We start from the raw sequence: 22598 nt of genomic DNA, 5'->3' as shown, positions 1-22598 counted from the left end.
AATTGTAAAAGCTCATGGATAAATAACAGCAGTCAATTATCATAAAGACAGTGAGTGTATCAAACAAAAAGACATGGCTGAATAAGGGTCACAGCATGACAAAGTGACCTTTTACACAGCGCAGAGAAGCTTTAGCTAGTAAATATCACCTTTTGTGCTGCAGAACTGGAAAAAATATTGTAGACTGATTGTTTTAAGTTTGAGAATATCAGTTCCTTTCCTATTAGTTATGAGTCAATTGCAGTTAAATGAAAACATTTCTCAATTCACTTATATACCTAATCTGAAATATTTTCTCATTTTAGGGGATTGACTACTTTGCTTGAGATTTAACAGAAACTGCTAAAATACAAGGTGTTAAAAAACCCTTGATAGTCAGTGTGCGTACACTAAGCCTCATATCCATGATCAGATGTGTCAAAATAGCGACAGACTGTGATGGCAGCCTGAGGGAGCTGGTGAACTTACCTCCTGCTAAAGCCTTTTGTACTGTGACTGTAAAATAGGAATGAGAATTGTGTAAATACCAACACTGTACTTCTATTACTGCTACTTTTACTGATGGTGTTGATAGTGATAACAATAGTAATAGGCATAATCATAACAATAATAACAAGACTGCACAGCATTACCTTGTAGTATATGTAATGTGTCTTTTCTTTTAGGTCTGATACAAAGACATGCAATCAACACAAAGAGAAAAAACAGCAATGTATTTACAATTTACAAAGAATCACTTCTCTGTGAAAATAGCACTTATAAATATGATTTACATAACAAAATAAATATGTAAATTACCAATGTAGCTTGAGTTTTTTCTGTTAAAAAATATGTTACAGAATAAAATTACAATTAGTAATACCTTTCCTTCTCTGGTGTGATGCGAAATAGAGGTCCTTTAAAAACATCATTTATAAAGACATCATTACATACAACATTGTCATTATATTAAAAAGTGATCTCTATTTTGAAATATAAGCAGGGAGTTGCAATAGTGAACACTTGAAAGAACCTATACAAATACTCAAAACAAAAAAAAAAATACAATACACAATATTTGTCTCCCTTTAAATGTTCATTGCATTGATCTGAAGATTGCTGAACTACTGAGGTGACCTAACATGAGCATGTACCCACTGATTGAACAGTCTTCTTGTGATGATGTGGCCTTTGAGAAAGAGGTATAGGCTATATGTAATGGCACTGTGGTGTATGTGTAGCTACTGATAGACGCTAAAGTGCTTCCAGGTCCACTTTAGCACCACAGTCTGTTTCAGAACATGACTCAACCGGACAAGATGGCATCTTCACAGCTGTCGAAAATATGCCACTTTTCCATTTCTTTCCAGAATGAGTTACAGGGACCTTTTCTGTTTATCCCATGATAACAATAATGTAAAGACTGGGTGGAGCATTGTCTGTCTTTTTCTTTTCATTTCTTTAGTAAGGAATAACATCTGATATTTGTAGGTTTAATTTCTGTAGCCCTACTATGTATGTGTGTGTTAAGTTGATTAGAGGAGTATTAGCATCACTTGTCTCTCTCTATCATTCTTGCCATTGTTTTAGAGGTAAATATAAAATTTCCTTTCTGATCCAGTGCTTTTCTCAACTTCTCATACGTCCCTTTTTTTTTTTTTTTTTGATGTTTGAGATGTTTGCAGAACCGAACTATAAAACTGTTTTGAAATGTTTTGAAAATGATACCCTTATATTCTTTATAGTGACTACTTAACAAAGACAGCATCCTTACGTCATTGTAGTGTTTTCTTCTTTTTCTTGCTTTTTTTTTTTTTTTTAACAATGACTAAATATAATCTATATGCAAGGATGAAAATTATATTAAAAAAAAACAAAACATCAATGAGCATCCTTAAAACTGGATTACATTCGTGATATTTTTTTCTTTTACAAAGCAAAAGATAATTTAAATGGAGAGTAGCAGAGAGTTGTGCCTTGTCAAGGTGGCATGTTGCCCCTGTACCTGTCACCAGTATTGTGAGGAAAGGGATTGTGGGACAATATCTAAGCCCCTTTGTAAGACTGAGGTTTGAACTAAAGTAAACAGGAGGTCAGAGGGGAATAGACCATAGGTAGAATGGGTTGTGAAGGTGGATTGGTAGTTGGAGGTATCAGGCATGGGAGACTGGCCAGAGACACCAGACAGCCCTGCTTGGGCTTAGCTTGGAGATGCTGAGTGTATGTGTGTCCCTTTAGCTGCCGCTGCTGAGCATGCCCAGTAGCTTGCTGGGGTCCATGCCCTGCTGCTGAGCCATCTTCTGCACATCAAAGCCCATGTGCATGAGGAACTGAATGACATTCATCTCTTGTCCTGTGAACTGGTCTCGGATGGTCGGGCAGGTGGGGTTGCAGTGTGGCCATGGGCAGCTGTCGATCAAATGTACAGGGCAGCCTTTGGGAGGGGCTTTGTTGTTCCTGTTGTCGTGGAGGCTCCGGTCCCAGCAGTGCAGCGCTCGGGGCAAGGAGGTGCCTTTAACCTGCACGTCAATCCAGTAACTAGAATACAACACAAGGGGGCGCTGTCAGCTCACAGGTAAAACATGCTAAGTGCAAAGTTCAATGTCCCCTGATAATTATACACTGAAAAGGGAGATGTGAAAATTAAATCATACTCACTTTCTGGTGATGACTTCATGAGATAGGCACGCTGGAGCAAACATAGCCCTGAAATTAGGAGGAAAAAAAAAATCAATCTGAATCCATGCAATAAATCTTACTTAAATTATCTTCCTAGAATTCAGAGACATAAACCTACGGGACATCTTTGAGTGTGTTCCTCAGTTCTATGCCAAGATTTTGGATGTAACGCCACTGGCCTTCCTGCACAGGTTGACCCGTTAGCTGGATGTTGTCCACTGTCAGCTGGGCCTCATCAAAGAGCCACTGGACCACGAACACAGGACCTGCGCAGGGCAAATGGAAGATTAAAATTATAGTACATATGTGTGTGCTATACATGTACCACACAGATGGTTTTGGCTTATATAGATATGTTGGTGAAGCACAAAAACCTTAGCATGTACAGTATTTGCATTTTTACACAGCACTGAACGAGACTGCAGACTCACTTTTTATTGACGGGAACACTCTATATCCAAAGAAACAGTTCCACTCTTCTCCTTGATGGGCCTGCCTGCACCTCTCTGGCACCACTCCTCCCCAGTACCTGACAGGGCAGGGAAAAAGTACAGATGTGACATGATGTCTAAACTAGCAACCTGATGATCTCATCAGCTGGCTAAAATACAACCACAAAACTTGACTTTTAACATTTTATGATAATATTCGTTGGCTTCCTCACTTGATGCCTCTCTTGATGGTCTCTGTGGGGGCACAGCTGACAGTGTCCACACAGTCGGTGCAGTGGTACTGCTTGTTGTCCAGAAACCAGCCAGAATCAGACAGACCACGAACTTGTATCCCAGTGTGCCCGAGTCCCTCCAGCTGTTCTGTCACCCGGTCCACGTTCAGCAGGACCCCAGTACCACCCGCACTGCACACAGAAATATGACATTTTCATATTGTTACCTATAAATATATGGGAATGAAATGTAGAAGATTTTGAATTTCAAATCATAACATACCTGCTTCCTGCTAATAGGAGGACCTTGGCATTGTCCAGACCCTTATTCAGCAGGTCCTTCACAACCTCCTGAATAATCAGTGAGCCCATGAAGGCATAGCCATCTACGCATAAGACAAAGAGAGCGGAGTTGTAAAATAGCACTCAGCAATAACGATAGACATGAAATTTGATCTTTCAGTCATTTCTTACTTTGCTCTGTTTTGGCTGTAGCGCCACTCCACACATCGCTGGAGCAGTAGGGGATGAACCTGCACAACCAACATACAGTTAAAGTTGCCACCTATGATTAAAAACGGTGTGTCAATAAGCACAAAAACACGAGTCAACTTACACCATGTTGGCATTCCACCAGTGAGGGTTTTCCTCAGGCAGTGGAGACAGGATCCCCGTGCCTACAGAGACAGATCAACATGTATCATTAGCCATCCTGGCACTCCCAGGCACATCCTCTTCTTCCTCATCATCATTACCACATGGATTACAGTTATTACACTGCAATGAGAGAGGGAGGCGTCTCTGTTCCTACAGCGATGGGCGCCAGGTAACCCCACACCACAGCTATATGACCAGGTGTCAGTCTCAATAACACTCCAGATGAGCACAGATACGTCAGATCTTTTTAATTTCTGAGACATTACAGTAGGATCTGGGTACTCTTTTCACCACGTCAAGGTGGGGTGGGGGGTTAGGGTTTTGCTACAGGCCACAGATGGGAGTGTAGTGAACTATTCAGACTTGCTGAGGCTGACCTGTTTTAGTTTGGGGCCACTTGGATGAGCTCATCAGTCTCCTCATGGTGTCATATCGGCTATCACAGTTCTCCTTGTTGAAGCAGTACCAGCCACCTGATCATAGATACACAAAAAAACAAAACATGGATAATTTCTCACACAAATTGTCTCAATTATTCATCTCTTCTTAACATGGGGATTGAATGAAATTAGTAAAATTAGTCCTTAATACTGACCCTCTAAGAATATCAACCACCGTCTGCTCCCTCGCGATTCTTTCAGGTAGTACCTACAAGAGACCAAACGATATAAAATCAAGGCATTATAGCAGGTGTGTCAATTATGTTTGAGGTGCATGCAGATAATTGAAATATGTGAATACAATTCTAAATTTCTCAAGGTTTATTTTACACTACCTGCATAACAATATATCTAAACAACAGCGAGATGCAGCCACGTTCCGCAATCTCGATACAATGTACTTACTTATTCAGAGAGAGATATGAGATAAATGCTGGAAAGTAATACCCTGGCTGTTTCTACCATCAGTGATGGTATCCAAGCATGAAACAAAAACACACCTGACATCATCCTTTTTTCTTTTTTTTTCTTGTTAATCTAAACAAGGATATCCTGTTGTTGATTGCTATCTCGAAAAAGTGACAGACAACAGCAGAAATGTAATTCTGCCAACATAGATTCAGTGAGGACACAGCGGAGAACAATGATGTTGTGTGTATCTTCTGCACTTGTGAAACTGATCTAGTGAACAGGCAGGAGATAAACATCATACCGTCCCCTATCCTGTTAGATGCCAGTAGATGGTATTCCTTGTTTTTAATGTAGCAAGAATAGCCAATGTACCATCATGAGCTCTTCACTCTGAGCTCATCGTTGCTCAGGATTTTTCCTCACACACAAGAAAATCAAGGCTCCTGCCCAAGAGAAATAACCTAACTTCATTTGGCCAGTGTAGATGTCAACACACACACACACACACATGCACTGGCTGTTGAGTTGCACTGATATTTGCCCAAGATAAAGCCCCTTAAATGCACCATGGGTAAAATAAAGTGACATTTTTGTGCCATATGGAGTAAAGTTAATGCATGTGAGACTATAAGAGATGTGTGCTGTATGTTGTCAGCCCAGAAGAGGGCAATGCTATCTTGATTCTCCCATGCTGCAGAACATGCATCATCATCTGTTTTTCAACCGGATTTTCACCACAGAGCATTTTAATTGAAGATGAGGCAAATTAAACATTTCTGGTGTGTAAAGTAGCTTTAGCCACAGGAACAAAGTGTTCCAAAAGTCCTTCTGTGATGCAGCAAGATGTCTTTCTTTTTTTTATTCAGTGAGTATCCACCCAACTTTACCAATGACTAAACTCAAGAGATTGCCAAAAATATTTCAGTGATTTTTAAGAAAACAGACCTGGCTGAAGCTCTGAGCTGTTTTCTCAGACACTGAATCACACTTTGGCCGCAGTAAATGTCTTGTATTGTTATTGTTAGCTACAAGTCAGTGATGTAGGCTGAAGACCGTGCACTCTACTCAGCTACTACTTCCAAACATTAAAGTAAAGATGGGTTTGGCAAGGCTGGACAAGCCAAGAGGGAAAGGCGCTTTATCAACCCACTCACTCTAACAAGTGCAACTCCAGAAGATGAATCACACAGTTCCACCTTCCTGTCCAGTGAATGATTTTTTTTTTTTTTTTTTTAGCGTTACATCTTTGTATGTCTCTAATTGTGACTATACCTCTCTGGAGAACACTGTTTGTAGCTGATGGATTAGTATCTCTACTGACAACTACAGTGGTGAATGAAACGGCCATCTGCCAGTAACTGTCCCCTGCACTCGTCCTCATGCTGTGTCTCTAAAAACCTAAGAGCTTTACCACGCTAACGGACATCTCTTTCTACCATGCACTCTGGGGTTTAACAGGAATTAGACAGGATACTAAATCCATAAAGAGATATGTATATCATAACCCATTTCAGTCAAGTCTGGCCATTGCTGAACTGGTCCTAGATGTGTTCCTATGCACAATGGCCAACGGTCATCAAAGTCTCCTGGTATGACATGGACAATGTTAACAGTAAAGTGTTTGTATAATAGTGGCCACTGCAAATAGTTATGACTACACACCATGATAAACATATTAAAAGGCACTTTTTAATCTGGCTATATTACTAGTAAATTGGGCTCATGCAATTTATCTATTGTTCTTTCATTGTGGTGGAAAACTTTATTATGATGATGCAGAATAATACACTGACAGTTTGAGACACAAGTGAAATCCACTGTTCTTGGGACTCGACTCTTAAAGACAATTATGTAAAGACATGTATGAATATGAAAAATACACCTTTTACAACTGCCTTTCTTCTGACTCACCCCCTCCTCCCATAACTCACTTATCAGTATTATTTATATAAGAATTTAAGAGTTTAAACCACAACTTGACTCTGCTGCCAAATGGAATGGAACAGTGTCTATAGGACTGAGCATTGTTTATGTATTCTACAATAGGAGATGGTGGGTCTGTCTGATGTTAATATGCTTTTAGTGCCATGGCTTATCCCTCTTTAGCAGAGAATTCAAGCAAGCTTTCTTACTGCCAAATGGATTTCTGCTTAACAAAAATGCCAATGGTGGATGTCATTGTAAACAAATGTTGATCAAGCAGTGATCCATATGTTCACCTCAAAAAAAATCTTTCATAGGGATAGTGAGGATGTGATCATCAGAGAGAGAGAGAGAGAGAGGCAGACAGACAGAGAGAGATGGGCGGGGGGGCTGAAAACTTAAATATGAACTTTCTGCAGAGCAAATCCTGCATTCTAATTTGAAGCAAAGGAAATGAAGCATAGGCCATGTGGCTATCCGCAAATTTCACGCTTCGCTGACGCAAAGCAGCTGTCTATCTTATCCTGAACCATAACTGAACCTTATTCTGTCCTGGAATATGGTCCTTTTTTGATGTTGTGAAAGTTTACAAATTTATTTATTTATTTATTATTTCTACATTTACTTTTACTTTATAAAATGTTACTGTTTGTTGATCGCTTACAAAAGAAAAGAAAAGAAAAAGGTAAACTTGAGCAAAACAGCCCGAATATATTTTTCCGCACACTTTGAGGTTTATTGAGCCGAGCACTGCTGTCCTCAGGTCAGATACATGTGGGTTACTTCGGGTAGCAGGATGACCAGCAGGACGTGGTGCATCCTGCTGAAGAACTCTTTAAGCAAAAATAACAATTCCTACCAGCTCCAGGGTGCACTGCTGCACAGCTGACCCTGCTTTGACCTGTCGGTGATCCAGTCGCATGGGTATCACGATCTATCGCACTGTAATGCTACTCTCTGTTGGTACGTACCCCGCGAGACTTCCGTCGTTGCAGGTGACTGATGTATTCTCCAAAAAGTTCAGCTTCATGTCATAGTCGAGCTTCTGCGCCGAGCACGGGTACAGGGACTGCGCCAGGTTCTTGACTTGTGTCATGAAGTTATCCATGTTCTCCTCCACGGCGGTGAAATCCAGAGGGAAGCTCTCCGTGGTGTCACTCCGGTCGGCCCGGTATGTGGGAGGAGGTGGTGCGCGTCGTGGTTGTGGGTTGCGGCCACCCCGGAACCTCCGTGCGCAAAGAGCTCCGGACTGCATCAGCACCAGCAGCAGCACTGATGAAACCATTCTGATCGCTGTCATCTTATCCCTGGGTTTGATGTCCTTCCTCCGAGACGCAGATTTTTCTTTCTTTTTTTTTTTCTTTTTACAGATGGAGCCGATAAAGAAACGACTGTTCAAATGACGCCACAACACTTGCCGTCCGCTCCCAGAGGCGCAGAAGTTTAATGCCAACTCAAATCAAAAGTCCTCTGAGATCAACCACAGTCCTCCGCTGAATCCGCAGGATATATTTCAAACTTACAGCTGCAGCTATTTGCCCATCTATCAAGTCTAACTCAAGCGCTGCTGTACCAAGCGCGCAAGCTTGAACGACAACACTCGTGCCATGCTCTTGTATTTTATTCAAACTTTCCCCCCTTGTGTGTCCGTCCAGCCAATCGCAGGAGCGGGGCAGGACTCAGGGCATGATCAAGCGTGGCAGACTACCCCCCTTTTTAATTTATAGAGGGAAAAAAAATGTCCATGCGTTGGTTCTTTTGATCCGCGATGTTTTATTTGATGTGGTGGCTTTTATTGGCCTTGAAATGCCCATTTCCCATTCCACCACAAATTTATGAAGTGAGAATACGCATCTTGTTACACACTTGCCTGAAAATCAAGTGGGGGATAAAAACAAAACAAAACATGATCAAAACTCTTACAGAGTTCCAACAATGTTTGGCCAGGAATCTCAAGAGACTTTAGCAGGTTAAATAAGAGACACCTATTATTTTTTAAGGTAAATAAAAGTATGATATTGTTAGGAGTAGCCTATTATCCTCTAGCTTTAAAACACACATACCTGTTTTTGAGAATAACTCCTATTATTGACTATTTGAGTGCTGTTTTTTCTTCAGATTTAGAAAAAGAGATTTGGACACTTGTTTTTTTTTTTTTTTTTTTAATCCAGACAGGCCTCCAAAGATCAAAGCAACCATCAGTCTTTCTCCCCCCTAGTCTCGCCTCCTCCCTCCCACTTCAGTCTCTTCCAAACTTTCCTGGTCTACTGTATATTTTAAGTCAAGCAGAGCATCCTGATGGGAAGCCAGCTTTCTAACACAGGAATGCCTCGTTATGGTTGAGGTAGGCTTCCCTCCAAAAACCTCTCATTCTAAGGACACATTTAAGTTAAGAGTCTGGCCCACAGAACAATAGTGATTATTCATCAAGGTAGCGCTTCATGGTGGTGCTTTGGTGACGTGAAGAAGACTGACACTGTAATTCAGTTTTAGCTTTAAAGGAATGGACATTGCAAGGAATTTCTGAAGTCAAATCAAAATTTTGATAGTACTTATGCATACTTTTATACTCATTTCTGTTCGATAGTCTATTTGTGCATTTTTATGAAAGCAACAAGCCACTGTTACATCAGTTTAAGAGGATTTTACTCAGCTTTTTGTCACAGTAGCGCAGAAGTGAACCCGAGCTTCAGGTCGCTTATTGATTGACGCTGTATCAGCTTTGTGGCAGTAAGATGAGAGAGAGCTGCCAGCGTGCCAGGTGTTCTGAGCTGACCCACGTTTCTTCAGACATCAGTGTAGTTTTTGAGAGAGTCTCCTCGTGTGACGGCAGCTCTGAGTGACAAACCACGAGCACACCTTTATTGAGATGGAAAATAGATGTCACATATTAATTTGACGCATTGCTGGGTTACTTTTGTGTAACTTGTTGGGGTAAAAACGTGATAAGGTCTGGAAATATTAATAGAAACTCAGCCACAGCATTACTGTAAAAGTGCTTCATGTCATCTCAGGAGAAAAAAAAAAAACCCCTCTCACTGACTGTAGCCCCGTGGTTAATCAGTGTGCCTAAAGGATGTCGAACTCTTCTGAGCCAGGTAAGATGGATATGAAGTCACCAGCAGGACTGATGGTATTCATTGGGAACTTCAAACAGATGCTTGTATAGATTAAAACATGTGGTAGGGCCCAGGAGGAGAGGCTCTGTCACAGATTGAGTCTAGTCACTTTGACCCATACCTCCCTGTTTTATCACACGTCATCCCCAAAAATGTAACCCTTAAATCACTCGCAGATGGACACTGGCCTCTGACACACTCACTACCATGAAGAGATGCCCCGGCGGTGTGTCGAAACGTCCTCTGACCTGAGTGAGTGAGTGAAAAGTGTGAGCTGCAGATGATCGCACTTCGAGGGGATCTGAATGCGTTAGATCCAGAGAGAGAGAACGTGGAGGATTCTGTGTTGAAATGACCTAACAGTATGTGACTGGAGACGAGAGTTGGAAACACTGGTTCGCTTTGCTACTGTTGGCGCACGGTGGCTTGTTCTCTACTTTGGTGCACCTTGTTTGAACTCCCGAGTGCTAAGCCTTTCTGGCTTTCACTGGTAATTCTCTCTCTCGCTCTCTCTCCCTCTTTTTCTTTGCTTCCCATCGTCTGGGTGTAGCATGGACACAAATTTAACCATGCAAGTCCGAATGGATTAATCCTAGAATTAGGTCATTTGAAAATGACCCAGCTGTTCTAATGGCAGTCCCTCACAAGTGCCCCCGTAGCCCCCGTAGCCCCCATAGCCCCCACCCCAACTCCAGGCCTCCTGTGAAAGTCAAAGCCTGTCTTTCATCTCCGATCAGTTGCATGTGCCCTCACAGATCCACAGGTTTTACTGCTTAAGTCTGGGCTGGCAGCATTGATCGTGTGACCGTTGCCTGCCTGGCGTTTAGACACATCATAGCTCTGTGAGGGCTCGCCGTCTGCGCAGCCTGCCAGGTCTGCTCACACATCCCCGTCGTCCCTCTCCCCCGTGCCTGTTAGTTTTGATTTGCACATGCTGTTGTCGAGGGTCCATCCGTGATCATCAAATCCTGCTAGTTGGAACTGTTAGGTCAGGTTACATCAAAGAGATCAGGAGGGATCAGCCTCTTGAAAGGGACAGGCTCTGGCTCACATCATCAGAAACAGGTGGAGGTCCTCATTGGAAGAACAAAGGAGAGATCAACATCTATAAAACTTTTATATTTCATAGAAAAGTTTCCTTAAATTCCTTTAAATTGTCACCCTCTCCTACACAGTAAACTACACAGCACCAGCATAAAACATATGATATCAGGTTAGGGATTGTGGAACTCACCCGCAGCACTAAATCCCATGAAGGTCGCATCAGCAAAGCCTGAGACTTAGTGGTATTATGCCACAAAGTGTTTAAGTGTGTAAATCTGCTAAAAGCCAGGACGAAAAGGGAACTGGAAATGTATGGAATAAGACTCAGGTGTTACGAATTAGTTGAAAAGTTGTTGAAACCTTCAGAAGTTTTGTGTTTATTGTAGTAATGACTCTTAATTTCTCTTGTGGCTAACATTTCTTCCAGATTTTTCCCCAAAAAAGTCTGAACCAGATTTTGTTTATTTCTTGTCATAGAGAGGAGTCGCAAAAAAAGGATGTTTTTAGCGCAAATAAATAGATTTTTTTATTGTAATGATTGATTGGATGTGACTGTAGCGTTAGAGGGCTTTGACATTTGAGGCTGCCTCTCTTGTGAAAACGTTTTGCGCTCCGGCTTCTCTTCTGTGTCACCCTGAGGTAAACCTCCGGAAGCGGCTCCCCTTAATTTCATGTTGAAGCTATTGTTTAAAAACCCCAAAACAAACATGTACAGAGGTTTTGGGTGTTAACACACTGTAAGAGTTCCTTACATGTTCCCTCACCACATGTTCCTGATATTACCCAGAGAACCAGTAAACAACCTTGATCCTGACTTAAGTCAAGAGGTGCCATCTAAGATGTGGATGTAAATGGGGAGAAAGAGAGAGTAAGAGAGGCAGGAGACATCTGTCGAGCAGGCTCTCATTTCGTAAGAGGAGGCCGTCTATTGGTTACAGATGATGCCCTGTCTGATAAAAATGAACTCTTTCAAGATAGGACAGCTTGCATTAGGGGTCTCTCTGGCACCAAGAGGTAACCAAATAGTTCAGCTAACAGGTCAGTTGTTTGTTGTTAGTCTTTCATCTGAATGATGGTCACAAAATAGCTGCCGTTGCCTGTAAACGTTTCTGTCACGTCACTCACACTAAGCAAGATGGATGTTTCGTGTCTGTCAGGATGGGGGTACATGCATGTTTTTGCGTGCGTGCCCACATGCGTGTAGGAATGTGTTGGTGTACTGGAGGATGAGTGAGTTGGACCTGGCTGTCTTGGAGGTACCAGTGCGTGAGTGTGTGCGGCCTTCCTCCAGGAGTTTTCCATTCATGCCTAGTGCCTGAATCACCCTTTGCAGTGCCCTCTGCCAGGTAGCGACAGAGGAGGGAGCAGAGACCAATTACCATTACCAGACCTGCTATTATTATCATCAGAGAGGCGACAGCCCTCCTTCCCCTGCGCCTATTCTCATCTCCACACAGACAGAAGGAGAATTAAGGCCTTTTGTCTCGGAAATGTTTATTTATGCCACAGATTTGCCAAAGGACATGGAAAAGTCCTTATTACAGGTCATGACAGTAGAACCACAACACATTATTCATTTTCTGTCCTTTAACCTGGTAGTCTCTCTGGGGAAATTCTTTTGAAGTCCACACCCTGCTGTAAAACATGCTCATTATTCAATTATGTGAGAGAGCTGTATTTGAAACTGTTCTTGAGAGTGTAGACTTTGAAGCGTGTAGGTAGGAAGAGTTGAGAATCACCATTATTTTTCATAAAGTACAAAAATGAGGGAGAAAGAGTTGTTGGCGTGCAGCATAAATCTGATGTTCATTCAAGACTTTTGGTGCCAGCTTTTCAGACAGGGATTAAGACTAGTCCGAGGCTAAAGGCAAAATTCACTGGAAAAATTCACTGAAAAGCATCGTAGTCTTGGACTAGATTTAATCCCTGTCCGGGACATCGTCCCATAATGTTGTGAGTACACGGTATGCGCTTCAATCCACTGAGCCACTGGGACACCATTAGCGCATGGTATGTGCCTCATTATTTTTGACACTTTCTTAACACCAAGCAGCCGTTTTCTTTTATCCCCTCTGCAAGAAGATGAGGCTACTGTAATCAAAGAAGACAATGATCAGTGCCAGCCTCATGGCCTGGCCTGGTACCTGCTTTGATGTCATAGTTTGGTGTATAGCAGGCTGTGGTCCATGCCAAAGAGCACCCATAGTCGCCAACTGTCTGACAGGCTGCCTTTCATCAGAATGACATCACTCTGCTACTTGATTACTTTCCATGGGCTCTTCCAGGCCTGGGAATTTTCTCCCAGGAATCTGAAATCATCATCTCCGCCTTTACACCCTTAGTCTCAAAATAAAAGAAACACACATCTGAGACACACATTAGCCAGTGTGGCACACATACAGTATTCATATTCAAAGCTAACAGTACACTAACTGTTAGTTCTCTGAGGTATTAAGATTTTGTCACAGCTCATTCTGGAGAATAAAAAGGCAAGTTAATTTTGCTGTTTGTGAAGATTCTTTAATACAGTGTACTTTTGTGATGCTGGTGAAACCAGAAGGAGCGCAATAAATATTAATAGGCGACACGAAGAGACAAAACGAAACACTGGAAATAACAGCTCTACACACTGCAATCTTTGAAACTCAACATTTCCCATACCTTGATTTTCCCTCCACAGGGGAGCGAGCAGTGATAAATTACAAGGTGGAATCTGAAATGTTTGCTTTTGGAGGAAACTGAGGAAACTGCCGTGTGAAGGTGGATATTTATAACCAACTTCTCTGGCTGGCAGGGCCGTCTCTCTGCACAGCGTCGGCTTCACAGGGCCGCTGTCTGTCTGTCTGTCTCTTTACCTGTAGGTCAGGAGCTCAGACGGGGCTCTCTTCCACCACATCATACAGACTCTGCTCTAGATGCCCTGAAGATCAAGAGGTGTCTGCGGGCCCCTGACCATCCTCTGACTGGAAACTAGAGTTTAGGATTTTCAAAAGAAAAAAAAAATATATTTTCAAGGGATTAGAGAGTGTGTTTGTTTATTCTCAGCAGAGGGGATGTAGAGAATGACTGCATATCTTCAAGAGGCTGAAGTGGGATAGACAGTACATAACTCATGTGGCTGCCAAGTCCGCACTGGTCTTTGATGTATTCCGATGCATACAGCATGTATCCTCTTGCAAACATCGGCAGGTATAATTGTCATCATGTGATCTAATTAGAAACACGGACTGAGATATATCGAAGCCAATTTAACCGGGATAAAGTACTACTTCCTACAAAGCCACCTAAGCCATTGAAATCTGGGTGTCTTCCCCGCAAAGATCTCATCTTTGCTTTTGAGGTTTCTTGTGGTCGGCTAGTGGAAACATTTATTCAAAACAAGGTAACGTATCTGTTTTGGAATATACAGCACCCACTTCCCTTTCTCCTGTGGCAGGAAGAAGGTGGTCATTTGCAGGAAGAAGAAAGTGTTACTCAGGCTTTACTCACAGAGTGCTGGAAGGGCAGTCATCAGGATACATCATCTTGTTTTTGTGATGACTAATGAGCAGATTGCTACCAGCACCTTTCTCTCATTTCTATCTGGTTTTGATCTATTAATAACGCTGGCATCAGGGGATGGGGGCTCCTTTTTGACCATCCCAGAAAAATAGCAGAGAGGGAAATAAATGTGATCTATAAATAGATTGTTTGTAATTCTACTCAATAGTTATTTTTCTCTTCACTGTAGATGATATGATGGATGTAAATGAATAAAAACTAGAACTAAACTAAAACTCAATACTTGGTAACACAAGTAATATTCCTAAAAGTCAGGAATACAAAAACAATTAAGACAAAAAGTAAGAGAAAATTCCACCAAAGTGAATGGCCTCACATCTGGACGACAGGTGTAGCCCCAATTCTCACGTGTCAGAACTTTCTCCTTACTTTTACTTGTTCAAGAGTCCACATAATCGAGAGTAAAGTGGTTGTGTACCTCTAGATTTGATACGGGAGGGAATTCTTAGAGAAACCAAAAGGCCTGGTTATCCCTCTAAAATGAAACCATGGCAGGCAGGTAGGGCAGAGGACAACTGTAACGTGTCTGAAGCGTAACCTGTTCACTGGCCCTCGCTTTGAAACCAGATCAAGATCGGCTGCGGCCCTGGAGTCACTACACCTTCAAAGGTAATTAACACATGGCTTTTGTTTGGGCCCGATGAGCCCCAGATTATGTAGGTACAGATGGTTAGGGGGGCGGACGACAGATACCAAGAGCAAGGTGTGCTTGGATGTGCTTTCATGTCAGCGGGAAGTGCTTGACCCATGGCCCCCTCTTGACCTCAAATCTAGGCTGTCAACGCCACTTCCTTGAGTGCCCTGTAAAGATTAACATGTGGACAGAGACATGGGGCCTTCGGTACCCCAGCACGATGAGCAAGAGAACCCGGCTGGCATCTCTGCCCTCCAACAACTTTTGCCAGTTATGCTAATGTAAGTGGTTATATAAGATTAAAGTTTTTAAAACTTCAGCACAGTCTGTAGATACTGTAAGAGCGTGGGCGATGAGAAAGTTTTTTCCTAACGTTCGTCACCACCAGCGGGTTTTGTGCAAAAAAACGCCACCTGGCGTATTTCTCGAGGTGGTAAATAGCAGCACTTCCTCCTCTTGCTGTCAAAGGGAAGGAGGTCTTGCCTTGACCTTGAAGTCACACAAAGCTCCATATTGCAGACGGGTGTGCCTACATGTGGAGACTGCTCAGATGAGCCATTTTACCCTTCCACCCGTCTGATCTCTCTCCCAGTATAGATACCACAGGGGCCATGTGTAAAATGTAGCATAGCACAATGTAGCAAGTTTGACATTTTGCATTACGAGATACAATTTGTTAATTAGTGAGCTATAGATGTTATGTTTGGACACAGCCGGTCTAGACACAAAATCTGTCTTTGGGTTAAGATAAGTAGCTTCATACTTCCTGCCTACATGAGAATGTTATCAGTCTTCTCAATCTAAATATTGGCAAGACAGCAAACAGTGCTTTTTTCAAATGTGAAACTATTTCTTCTAAGTTTGCTTTTACTCCGAATCCTCTTTTAATGAAGGCGGTGAAATAAGAAGTCCACATTTGAATCATGAATTGATTCAAATGACTTGAATCTCAATCATGCGCATCCTGATTAGTATAGTATGTATTGATGTAGTGATGCTTCACTGGTTTCTATTGGATTGAGTCATGTTGAGCTTCTGTGTGACAAAGAATTCAAACATCCAGGGTGATTCAAACTGAATGAGTAATGCTAAACTTATAGCAGACAAATTTATTGGCCAAATGCTGTGATGCTGAAACCACATCGTAATAGAGATTATGTCATCGTGCAACGGGATTATAAAGTGGTAAGATTCAAATACCGTCTTATTAAACCCCACTCCACATTCAGCCAGGGACATCAAACTGGTCCAGAGCCACATTATCTGTGCCCCTGCATGCATCAAACACATACACGCAGAGCTATACACACACAGACATGGTGATCCCTACAGTTTAATATGAATTATCTCAAGCAGACACTTGGATCTGTGGGTCAGCAGTCTGTCTCAGGAGAGTGTTTGATGATGGTGTTTTATTGTTCCAGAAGGTCAAGATCTTCAAAGCTCTCCTTCTGTTCTCCGCAGGGCACCCGGGCAGCAGCTGTCGGAATACACTCGGCTTTGTGTTTTTATACGGGAGAAGAGGTAGGTCAAGCCCACTCTCACAGAATTTTTTTTACTGGGGGGTAGGCACTCAGTGGACACCATAATATTGTTGTTCTGCCCTTTTGTGCTGGGGAGCGAGGAGCGTGTGAATCCTGACGGATGGGACGTCACCTCTCCCGGGTCTGACGCTGGTCAAACAGCCTTTTTGGCATGATTCAGCAGTATGTCTGTGTGTGAATGGATGTGTATGTGTGTGAATTGTTACAGACAAAACAGACCACCACTTGGGCTTTAGATCAAATGTCTTCTCTTCTATAATGCACTGTGCAAGACTGTGCACACTGAGGCAACACCAAGGTCTTGTACAGCCAATGTTATTTTGACAGGTTTACACTTGCCGCTCTCGTTAGAACATACTGAAATACTCCTGAATTTCTTTTGTTATATTATTGACTCCCCTAAAGCATTCCTGGTCTCTATTGTATAAATTGCTTCCAAGATTATATTTTGTTGGAGGCAAATTTCAAAAATTGCTATTTGCAATGACACAAATATCTTCACACGGTGATAAATGTTGGATGTTTTTAGAATATATAAAATGTCATTTTGACATGTCAACAAACATTTTGGATATGTCATCCTAATTTGTGTATTATTTTTTTGGGATATGTGCCCTCATTTGCACATTCTTTTGAAAGAATGACATAAAAATGTTAATTGATAATAACAATTTAATCTCACATATTTGTTCTAATTTGCATATTCGTTTCGGAAACGTCAACATAATTACCACATACATTTAATTATTGAAGGTATCCACAATGACATTTTGACTAGTGGAAATTCCATTTTTGATATCTAAAATTCAATTATAACTAGTTATAAAAGGAAGTGTAGATATCTTAAATATAATTGTTACTAGTGTGACTGGAATTTTCACTGGTTACATCTACATATTCTAGAATTGCAAAGATCTGAAATATCATTCTTAATGGTTCCAATTCCAATTCCAATTTAAATTTGATTGGTCAGAATTTAATTTTAGATATCTAGAATTCCATTTATATCTGTACTGTAAGAACAATTATAGATATCAACAATGAACATCGTGACTACTAAGAACTGAACTGTTGAACATCAACAATTGACATTTCCAGGAGTGAAAATTGAATTGCTGATATCATTTTTATTAGTGAGAAGTAAGAAGAATGTAGACTGTTGATTAAGATAGTCAAAATTGCAGTATGCATATCTCAACTTGGAATTATAACACATCAAAAATGAAATATGGATATCTGGTATTGAGTTTGAATAGAAGTAAATAGTAAAAGTTGACAAGTTGTAATTAAATTACAGATATCTACAATGGAAATTTCCACTGTTAAGAAAATAATTGTTGATATCAAGAATTACCATTGTGACTAGTGAGAAATGAATTGTGGGTATCTTTAATTACAATTGCTATTGATTAAATGTTAAAACACCACGCCTCAGTGGCTCAGACCTGTCATTAAAGGGTTGATGCCTCCAACCCCACCCCACCAGCTAGGAAACTTGGGGCCAACAAGGATGCACTGACAAGACCTGGACGGTGTGGCCTGATGTAGAATAGTTCACATACTGTTTCTCTGACCTCCTGCACCCACGCTGCAGCTGACCACCCTGAAACGCTGACTTTTCTTACGCTTGCTGTGATGCTGCTCCGCCCTGTGTCTCCTCTTGACAGGATGTCCATGAGAGATTCCGTCTTGCTCCCTCCACCTGTTTTCACACCCAGCAAGCTGAAGAGGCTCCTTTTCATGCTGTTGCTTTGCATTTGAAGTGTCCAGTTGCTGAACACATACACTCGAGACGGTCTGTGGTTTGTGCCTTTGATAGCTGGAATGCTGTTTAGGATTTCTTTTTTCTTTTTTTTTCTTTTTTTTTTTTTTTTAACACAGCTTTGGGTCAGAATGCGCCAACTCTAAGCCAATTTATTTTCCAGCTTTAAAGACATGTAGAATAAGAGTGGCTTTGTAAAGCTTGTAAAGCCCACTGGAATAACAATTTGTTTCCACCTCACCTGCTGTAAATCACCCTTACTTGCTTAATTGCAACTCAAATTGAGATGATGAAAGTAGCAGTCACTCTACTCTGTAGTATATTAGTTTGTCACAACTGTCAGATAGGGATGACGTTTTAGCTGCACGGGGTGAAAACAAATTAAAGTGGCGTGGATAATTTCTACTCTACAATAACAGAGCTGTTTTATGTTCCCTCTGAGAGCCACAAACATTGAAGACGGTTGGCTGTCTCAGTTTGCCAGATTTCTTGGCTCCACAACGTCCAACATTCCCCAGGCTTTTCAGTTTTTACTATGTCAAGAAATAACAAAACACAGATTACATGTAAATATGACAAGAAGATTGACTCATCTTATCAGTTCATCTTCTTTGCAGCATCAATATAAATGGTAAATACACAGTGCAGCATTAACCCGACTTTGGTCATTTCATCAGATCTGCAATGCTGGAACATCAGTGAACTTGCTGGAGACCGGGACACAGTAGCAGGAAGGGGTTAGTGCTCCAACAAAATGCTGTCACTTTGATCATTTCCTACTGGTCTTTGATCTAGGCACTCTTGAAAGGGCCAATAATTATGTTTAATTGATTATGTAGAATGAACAAGCTTGGTTTGCTCTCGTATCATTCATTCCTCCCCTTTTTTGTGTGCTCTCTGCAAAAGAAGATCGCTCGCATGCCATATTGCCCCTTCCCTTTCTTCTCTCTAAAACAAATAAAGACGTCAAACATCAAAGCTGTTCTTGGTTAATAAAAGAAGACCTCAAATATTTTCCATTATGTTTGACATGGTTTTGGGTTTCGCCAACCAGAGGAATAACAACAGGACGGAATAAAATGACGCTTTTTTGGTTGTTTCTTCATTTCTGTGTTACAGAGGTTAAGCAGACCAAACTTGAGCCTGTTCTTTGATCTTGTTGGCTCTAATTATTCAAAGGTAGTCTTTCTCTCTCCTACTTCTCTTCAGAGACGCAAGTCCCCCCCCGCCCATCCTTACAACACACTCCACTGCTCCTCTCCTCTTACTGTCCCTTTCCACCCTCCTGATTATGATATCCAGAGTTCCCGGCTAAAACAACAGCCTTTCAGAGGATCGCTTTCCTTTGAAGTCGACGTCAGTCAGTTGTGTTTCTGTCTTGGGCCAGAGCACTGACCCCTGACCCGCAGTGATTACTTCCGTGGCGCAGCGAAGCAGAGATAACTGTAAATGCAGGCCTTTGATATCCACTTGAGAGCAGGAGGTTGAGCCTGAAGGGAAATACAACGATGCTCAGGCATCTTAGCATGTGTGTGTGCACACGCTCACACGCAGATAGACAGACAAGGCACCATATGGCAGAGGTCAAGGAAACATGGGTATGACTTCCTGATCAAAGCCAAAACACAATATTTGAACTTCTCTGAACTGAAATCAGAGAAGATTTGTGGAGGGCTGTTAATGAAATCTCCATCATCAGCCTTCCTCCTGGTGTCAAGCTTTTGTGGTGATTCAAGGAAACACTTTTCACAAACCAAACATATATTAACGTCACCTCAAATAGATTAAAAAAAAAGTAGTTTGACATTTTGAGAAATACATTTATTGGCTTTCTAGCTGATCGTTAGATGAGAAAATTGATACTACACACGTATCTGCCCATTAAATATGTGGCTACAGCCAGTTAGCTTAGCTTAGCACAAAGACTAGATACAGGGGAAACAGCTAGCTTGGTTCTCTTATGATAAAATCTGATTAATGACACTTCTAAAGCTGACTAATTAGCACGTTATATATTGTTAGTTTAATCTGTAATAAAAAAAAAATTGAGTTAGTTAGTTAGTATTCACTAAAAATTTCAACCCCAACAGTTTAATTTTATTGTAAAAATTTCCTACTAAATTTACATGAGGCTGCATGGTGGTGCAGTGGTTAGCGCTGTTAGCGCTGTCGCCTCACAGCACCACGGCTCGGACACGGGATCTTTCTGTGTGGAGTTTGCATGTTCTCCCCGTGCCAGTGTGGGTTCTCTCCGGGTACTCCGGCTTCCTCCCACAGTCCAAAGACATGCAAAATGGGGACTAGGCTAATTGGAAACTCTAAATTGACCATAGGTGCGGCTGTGAGTGTGAATGGTTGTCTGTCTCTATGTGCCCTGCGATGGACTGGCGACCTGTCCAGGGTGTACCCCGCCTCTCGCCCGAAAAAGATGCTGGGATAGGCTCCAGCCCCCCCGCGACCCTACTAGAGGATAAGCGGTAGAAAATGGATGGATGGATGGAATTTACATGAATTCACAGTGGGCACAATCACTGTGTCCTGGTCACATGTCACAGTCCCTTTATGCCTTAAGTTTCTTAAGTATTCTGTATGGATATGCATTGTCTTTTATAATATTTACACATTTAAAGCTTGTATTAATAGCATTGTTTTCATAACAAATTAGAGTCATCTGCTTCCACTCGCTCGAAGGATTTGCTCCCGAGGGAAGGTTGCAAGACAGTCCAAGTTCAATATTGTCTGACTGTGATGGAGAAACAGACCTGGAGATGAAAAAGCTGTTGAGATTACTACTGTCCTCACAGGAGCCAGTTGTTGAGGTCTATTAGAAAAAGTTTGGAATGAATTAAAGAAGAGTAGAAATAGAGAATTTAACAGTCATCCATCAACACAAACATCAGTGCGAAGAGTCTGTTTTGTTATGCGGTAGATTTTTTTCCCCCTGCAGATGTCTTTTTTTTTTTTTGTCTGCGGATGTTCTTTTATCTTTGAAATAAGTATTTATTCAACGTGACAGTCCATTTTCATCTGTGTCCAGGTGGCAGACTTAAAATCACTTCCACAAAAATGCATGGGTAATATCTATTCTCCCATGCATGAAAATGTAAATAATTATAAATATTCAAGCTGCATTCGGCTCATGAGCCAAAAAAGCTGTCACAGCTGATTAACTCTTTGAGTATGGTGTTACAAAGCTATTATAATCATGTTTTGTTTAAATCAGCCCGAGTGAGTGGATTTAAGTCTACAGAGAACAACATGAAGGGTCCAACACTCTGACATCGGCATATATAGTCATTACTGGAATGACTGTTGACATGTTCTGCTAAACAAGAGCAGAGTCGACCGCGCTCTCATGTGAGGGACAAATGAAGATGAGCAGATGAGAGTTCTGATGGGGACTCACTCTCACTCTCCCTCTTCATCCTCAAGTATAATTATGGCCTTTCTCTTTTTCACTCTGTACTTCCAGTCGACTGCGGTATTTTCTTTTTTCTTTTTTTTTCCTCTTCTTTCTTTTTTCCTGAAGATAAGAAAAAAAAAAGCCGAAAGACCAGCATGCTGCTGGACTGAATGTCATGTTCGAGCTCAGAATAGTAAACACAAAGCCTTGTAATTTGCAGAATGCTTTTGTCATCTTTACCTCTAATTTCTCTTTCAGCACAGAGTGACTGCCACATATGAAGAGTGGGAATCAAAGGAAGCCGTGGAATGCGTCAGGGTAAAAATGAACACAAAAATGAATGGCAGTTGCTCAGAATGCTGGCCGTACTATATATGTTCATTTCACACCCAAATAATATTCAGTTCATCATTTTACAATACATTTGTCCCAAGGAATAGATTGATAGAAGGCAATACGAGATATAGTCAAAATGTGGCATTAAAAATACAACTTCATATACACATGACATAACAATCTGTCTTAAGTAAATTGAAAGCTGATTGGATACATAAGTGTATTTGAACTTTGAACCTGTCTGTCACACAGCTCTGACATATATGCCACGTCCCTATGATTTTAGTGGTCATTCCAGTGTTTGATATTCAAGTTGTAAAACTAACAAATTATGGATTTAATTCAGTTTAAATCCAGTTTAAACTGTATTACTTTTATGTTTAGTTTAGTTGATGCAAACAGTATCAGTGCAGGTCCAGGTGACATCACACTACTATCAAAT

At 41.4% G+C, this 22598-nt stretch overlaps 1 protein-coding gene and 1 long non-coding RNA gene across 2 annotated transcripts in view; one reads left to right on the top strand and one right to left on the bottom strand.

The window, feature by feature from the left end:
* The window catches only part of LOC130185908 (uncharacterized), a 46851-nt gene that overhangs the window by 3976 nt on the left and 20277 nt on the right, over positions 1-22598 (top strand). The window contains exon 2 of the long non-coding RNA XR_008830213.1: positions 16576-16635. This is a non-coding gene — a long non-coding RNA (uncharacterized LOC130185908). The remainder of the gene's footprint in view (positions 1-16575; positions 16636-22598) is intronic.
* notum1a (notum, palmitoleoyl-protein carboxylesterase a) lies at positions 491-8333 on the bottom strand. The gene is made up of 11 exons (XM_056402658.1): positions 7725-8333; positions 4575-4627; positions 4357-4452; positions 3939-3999; positions 3797-3855; positions 3606-3708; positions 3323-3514; positions 3090-3187; positions 2777-2924; positions 2638-2685; positions 491-2517 (listed from the first exon to the last, which is right to left on the bottom strand). Exons 1-11 carry the CDS (start codon positions 8051-8053, stop codon positions 2214-2216), a joined length of 1491 nt encoding a protein of 496 aa, XP_056258633.1. The 5' UTR covers positions 8054-8333; the 3' UTR covers positions 491-2213.

This window comes from Seriola aureovittata, chromosome 17, assembly GCF_021018895.1.
Source record: "Seriola aureovittata isolate HTS-2021-v1 ecotype China chromosome 17, ASM2101889v1, whole genome shotgun sequence".
NCBI lineage: Eukaryota > Metazoa > Chordata > Actinopteri > Carangiformes > Carangidae > Seriola > Seriola aureovittata.
The sequence above is the reverse complement of the archived record's forward strand: the minus strand, read 5'-3'. Positions and strand labels throughout refer to the sequence as shown.

What these genes read in the sequence shown, in the direction of transcription:
- notum1a (XM_056402658.1), bottom strand. Translation starts at nt 8,053, where the DNA reads ATGACAGCGATCAGAATGGTTTCATCAGTGCTGCTGCTGGTGCTGATG. An exon ending in GTGGCCCCAAACTAAAACAG is followed by an intron (nt 4,000 to 4,356) that starts GTCAGCCTCAGC and finishes CTGTCTCTGTAG; the next exon opens with GCACGGGGATCCTGTCTCCA. An exon ending in TGGTGGAATGCCAACATGGT is followed by an intron (nt 3,856 to 3,938) that starts GTAAGTTGACTC and finishes TTGGTTGTGCAG; the next exon opens with GTTCATCCCCTACTGCTCCA.